At 47.5% G+C, this 5,882-nt stretch overlaps 1 protein-coding gene across 1 annotated transcript; it reads right to left on the bottom strand.

Annotated features, from left to right (window-relative positions):
* Positions 1-1,096: 1,096 nt before the first annotated feature.
* LOC134376774 (histone H3.1-like) lies at positions 1,097-1,516 on the bottom strand. Its single transcript, XM_063095300.1, has one exon. It carries the CDS (start codon positions 1,505-1,507, stop codon positions 1,097-1,099), a length of 411 nt encoding a protein of 136 aa, XP_062951370.1. The 5' UTR covers positions 1,508-1,516.
* Between the last annotated feature and the right edge of the window lie 4,366 nt (positions 1,517-5,882).

The following is a 5,882-nucleotide window of genomic DNA, read 5'->3' as shown; positions in this document are numbered from 1 at the left end:
TGCTTCTGTTTATAACAGTCTCTGCGTACTGTTTTCTGGACAGTCCTTCAAGGATTTGTCATCAGCTAACTTACGTACATTCTAAAAGAGGAGATTTCAATTGTGTGCGTACTCATTTAGTTGCTATAGCGTTTGAATTGAGTCGGCAGGATATAGGCCGGGCTCAGAGGCTTCCAGATCCCACTATTGCATTCTGAGAGCCTCTTACTCACACCCCTTGCTACTCATAAGAGCACTTTTTACTATCATTGCTTCTACATGCAATACAAGCCTCCTTCACTCAACTGTAAGCCCCTGGAAAACCGAGTGGCCAGTGACAGTAGGGAATGGATTTTACTCTGTGTTCTCAGCACCAGAGAGTGCCTGGTTCCCATTAATTTAATAAAGCCTTTAGTGAAGAATTGTAATTTGTACCAAAGAAAGAAAATTCTTACATCCGTATCCTTACAGCCATTCTCAAGTTATCCCAACCTAAACTCCACTATTGGGTTCCTGGCTAACCACCCTGGTGACAGGATTTCTCCTCAAATTGATTCCTCGCCCCTCCTCCCCAGATTATCAGTCTACTTTATAGGGCTGGGACGCCTGTTTCAACGTGCCGGCATGTGGGCCATCCATGCCAGACACTGCTCAGGAAGTTAACTACCGGGGTAGAGCAGCTCCTTCCAATTAGGCTGTTAACACGTGACTCTGGACTTCTGGCCTAACTGGAGATGGGCTGAGAACACACACGCCTCTAACCAGCCCCACAGCAGATGGGCCAAGTTAACAATGCACCCACGCACTGGGCTTCCAACCTAACTGGCACTAAGCCGAGTTAGCGCGCGCCTATCTAGGCTGCCGTCTGAACAGATGCTCCAGTTAGTGCAGACAACTAGCGGGGCTCGTAACCTAACTGGCATCGGGCTGAGTTACCGCAAACACCTCATTAGGTTTGTTACCCAATTGATAAGCGAACAGAAGGGACAGAACCAGCATCAAACCAGCCAGAAACCCCCTGGACAACCGCCACGTTACAGCCACTTTCCCGACCAAGTGGGTGGCTCTGAAAAGAGCCTTTGGAGTGACAGGACCTCAGGGCGATCGCCCGTGGAGTCTAGACCCGCATCCCGCGGAGGCGGCGCGCCAGCTGCATGTCTTTGGGCATGATGGTGACACGCTTGGCGTGGATGGCGCACAGGTTGGTGTCCTCAAACAGCCCCACCAAGTAGGACTCGCAGGCCTCCTGGAGCGCCATCACGGCCGACATCTGAAAGCGCAGGTCCGTTTTGAAATCCTGCGCGACCTCTCGCACCAGCCGCTGGAACGGCAGTTTGCGGACCAGCAGGTCGCTGGATTTCTGGTAGCGGCGGATCTCGCGCAGCGCCACCGTGCCGGGCCGGTAGCGGTGCGGCTTCTTCACGCCGCCGGTGGCCGGGGCGCTCTTGCGGGCTACCTTCGCGGCCAGCTGCTTCCGCGGCGCCTTGCCGCCAGTCGACTTCCGCGCCGTCTGCTTGGTGCGAGCCATGACCACGAGGGAACTCCAGCTGCCTCAGCTCCTACTCGCACTGAGCGGCTCAGCGCTCTCGCTTTTATAGAGCCCGCAGCGCTCCCATTGGTTGGCCGCCGGGTGGCGCGACGGCAGGCTATGCTCTGATTGGCTCTTGAGGCGCTCATGCTGGGCGGCCTGCCCTTTATATTCTCGACTCACAGTCCTGGCCACGACAGCTGGCACCTGCGTGTTGGGGGTTGTTCCGGGTAAGCCAGAGCACTGGGCGTCATCACTCGCTTGCAGGCTCCGTCATTTAGTCTCAGCGCTCCGCTTTCTCTCCGTCCTCTCCATGGCTGGAGCCCATGAAGAACCCTCCAGAAGCTAGCACAACACATTGTACCTTTGCACACTGACAATGTTGAATTTTCCCCAGCAATGAGATCCTGAAAAACAGCCACAGTTAAAAGAAACCCCCAAACCCTTAAGACCTACAAAAAACCCCCTTCCCATATGGGTCAGAGGAGGCTCATTATGCTGAAGGAGTTTAAAACGTGCCTTTCTGGGGTCCACGGTTTAACTGTTGGTTAGCACCTGGTGCTGGTAACACCAAGGTCTATGGGTTACGATCCCCATACCGGCCAGTCGCCAAATAAGTAAATAAAAATATGCCTTCCTGTCATATTGACTATTTTGAGGTAGAGACACTTGAGCGTACACACGGCAGCACACGCACACCCAAAACAGCAGGTGCGTAAAGATCGCTTTGACTTTTTGTGCTGTTTCTTAAAAGCAGATGAAAGATGCTCTCCCTGTATTGGCAGGAAAGTTACATCGTTACCAGCAAGGACAGGAAGTTGCAGCCCAGGGAAATCTGTGCAAATCTCGTTAAACTAACCCTTAATGACTAGGAAGACCTAGTCACTTTTACACAATTGCTCTTCTTTGTTCAACCTAGTTTATGAGTACTTAGATCTAGTCACTTCTCACCCAGTTAACCACCCTAGCCCAAGCCTCTTTGCCTTATCAAATTCCACAACTTACTATTGTTTGTCCACCTGCTCCTTTGGGTCTTCATTTCCTTATAAAGGCTCCTGTGCCACGTAAAATTCGTGAGTAACCGGCCTTCTTTCCGGGCAGGGAGTGCTTGTCAAATTGGTATTGGCATTCTGATTGGCTGACATCCCACAGGCGTTTTATCCAATTAGAGAGCCGAACTGGCATCAGCTAATTTAAATGTGTGATTTCATCCAATCAGACGCTAACTTTATCTAAGTCCTCATTTGAATATGAGCCATAGAAATAGGGCCATTTGTGCTAATAGCTTTTTCAGGTTAATTGCTATTTCCACCTGCAATATGTTTCTGCACCCGGGAAATGTGACTGTGAGTGTGGGCTGCTGTGCTTTCCCGGTGGTCCCCTTCAGCAAGGCACACAAGTGCTTTCACACTTGGAATCTCTCTGACTTCTGCTGCTGCGTCTTTCTTACTCCTTCTGGAGAAAGTCCTTTGCTTTTCAGGTTCCTGTAATTAGACTGGGAAATCCAGGCTACTCTCTGTATGTTAAGGTGTGTAACCTTGATGACATCTGCAAAGTCCCATTTGCTGTGTGACGTATTTACAGGTCCCAGAGACTAGAGCATAGACACGTGGCGGGGTTGGTGACGTATTTAGCTGTCATTACTGGAATTACTGGGGATAGATAATAAAAACAAAGCTCGTACCTTCACAGGCGGGTTTATACGTGTTGATAGGATTTACGTCCTCGCCATGAGCACACACACACGGCTCAACAAAAAGGGATGTAACTTCACTGGAAGCGTTTTCAAGAACAATGTCACAATGAAACGGGGTGTGAGGGAGAACTCAATGCAGAAGTCCACGGTGCTATTTTGTCTGAGTTTCTCAAGGGCAGGGATGTTTCCTGTCCCCTCAGAGTGTGGTTGAATGAATGACTATGGAGCTATCGGAGACATAACAGATATTAGGGTTCTGTGTGGATACAGCACGCCTTCTACAGCAGAACATGTCTGCTCTCAGTGAAAAGAAATGAAGACAATAATGAAATCACAGCCTCCTAGAGTGTATGTGAAACAGTCGAGGGAACTTCAAAAAGTTCATGGAAAGATTTACATTATCTTTCAATACACATCTTTGAAGTACTCTCACGTGCATAGCCATGACTTTAACTATGACCATATGACAGGGTCATGCCAAATAAGAAGGTGACCTCAAAGTCTTTGCAAACTGATTAAAAGGACCAAAAATAAAGTGCTAAATGAGTTATTTTTCTTAAAAATATATGGAAAATTTCAAACATATAGAAAGATAGACAAAATGATGAAACAAACCAGCAAGTGTCAGCCTGAGACCAATCTTGACTCGTTTATTTATTGATTTTGGGCACTGGCCAGCGAGGAGATCTGAACCCATGACCTTGGTGCTGTTAGCTCCACACTCTGACCAACTGAGCTAACTGGCCAGTCCTTCACTCATTGCTACCTCTACCCTCCTCTCGATTATTTTGGAAAAAAGTCCAAAAATTGGGTTATTTCACATGTAAATATTTCTCTGAGTTCTCAGGCCATCCAAGTCCACTGAAAGAATGTAGTTCAATATTTCAGAGGTATAATTAATGACATTCATCAACAAATGACAGATCCCGTCTTCTAGGTGTGCATCAGAAACAGTCTTTCTCCAAGAGTATACCACACAGAGTTTATGGTCATGTGGGTTTTCAAAATGGCAATAGCAGAGCAATTTTATGAGACCATTATCAGGAGCAAAGTGTTTTCTCAGAGCCATGGTATATGAGTTTGCTGGGGCTGTCGTAACAAAGTACCGCGGATTGCGGGGTTAAAAAACAGAAATTATTTCCTCACAGTTCTGAAGATTGGAGGTCCACGATCCAGCTGTGGGCAGCTCTGGTACCGTCTGGGGCCTCTGTCCTCGGCTTGCAGAAGCATCTTCTACCGTGTTTCTCACACTGTCTTCCCTCTGTGCAGGTCTCTGTCCAAATTCCCCTTTTTAGAAGGACACCATGTGTATTGGATTAGGGCCCATTCTAATGACCTCATTTTAACTTGATGACCTCTGTAAAGATCCTATCTCTATATAAAGTCACATTCTGAGGTGCTGGGTGTTAGGACTTCAACATATGAATTTTGGGGGGACACATTTCAGCCCATAACACATGATCACTATCAATAAGATCTCATGGAACCACCACAAAGAAAGCAAAACTGACCCTAAAATCACAGCTTCCAAGCAAACAAAACCATGGTCCTTTAAGGTAACCCCTTGTAGCCAGTTGCCTCAGATATGCCCAGAGATTCCTCCCTCCTGGTGTTCCTGCCTGAGGCAGCGCCCACCCCTTGCCTTACTGACTTTCTTGAACAAATGGATTCTGGCAGAAGTGATGACATTTCTGAGATTAGGTTATGTGACTTCCCATCGTGGGTTTCTCTCGCTCTCTCTGGGGAAGCTGGTGTCATGCTGTGGGCAGCTCAGAAGAGACGTCCACATGAGTGAGTCCAGAAGCCAAAAGTCCCACGCAAGTGCTTGGGAGCAAATCTTGCCCAAGTCAGGTGTGAGATGACTCCAACCCTGATGGCACCCTGATCACAGCCTCCTGAGAGGCCACAGGACCCAGACACACTGCATTCAGATTCCTGCCTGTCAGACAGACACCGTGAGATAATAATACATGTTGGTTGCTTGTGTTCAGCTGTTAAGATTGGGGGTAACTTCTTATGCAAATATTTCCTCCGTTCCAGACCAAGATTAGCCATACGATGGATCTCTGTTTAGCTAGAACCTTGGGTCATATTGTGTGATATGAAAATTCACCTTAAGTAGCTGCCTTTATGCTGCTGTAACAGAATACAACAGACTGGGTGATTTATAAACAACAGAAATTTGTTTCTCACACAGTTCTGAGGCTGGGAAGTTGAAGGTCAAAGTGCTGGCAGGTTCAGTGTTTGGTGAAGGCCTTCTCATACATGGTGCTAAGTGTCCCTACATGGCAGAAGAGCAGAAGAGAATGAACCCACTCCTTCTAGCTCTTTTATGAGGTCCCTCGGTCCCTTGTCTTATCCATGAGGGCTCTGCCCTTATGACTTACCTCCTAAAGTCCCCACCTCTTAATACAATCAACATATGAATTTGGGGGGACATATTCAGACCATACCACTAGACTTTGCTCTCTAAATCAAGTGGTTAAGCAGTAAAACCCAAATTTTCAAGCAGTTTGTTTGTTTATTTATTTATGTTTTTGGTGGCTGGCTGGCACAGGGATCGAACCCAGGACCTTGGTGTTAGTAGAATGCTCTAACCAACTGAGCTAACCAGCCAGCCCCAAGGAATTTTACACCCAGTGATTAGAAGAAAGTACATTGTATAATAGTTGGGATTTC

The sequence above is a fragment of the Cynocephalus volans genome, chromosome 4, assembly GCF_027409185.1.
Source record: "Cynocephalus volans isolate mCynVol1 chromosome 4, mCynVol1.pri, whole genome shotgun sequence".
NCBI classification, from domain to species: domain Eukaryota; kingdom Metazoa; phylum Chordata; class Mammalia; order Dermoptera; family Cynocephalidae; genus Cynocephalus; species Cynocephalus volans.
The sequence above is the reverse complement of the archived record's forward strand: the minus strand, read 5'-3'. Positions and strand labels throughout refer to the sequence as shown.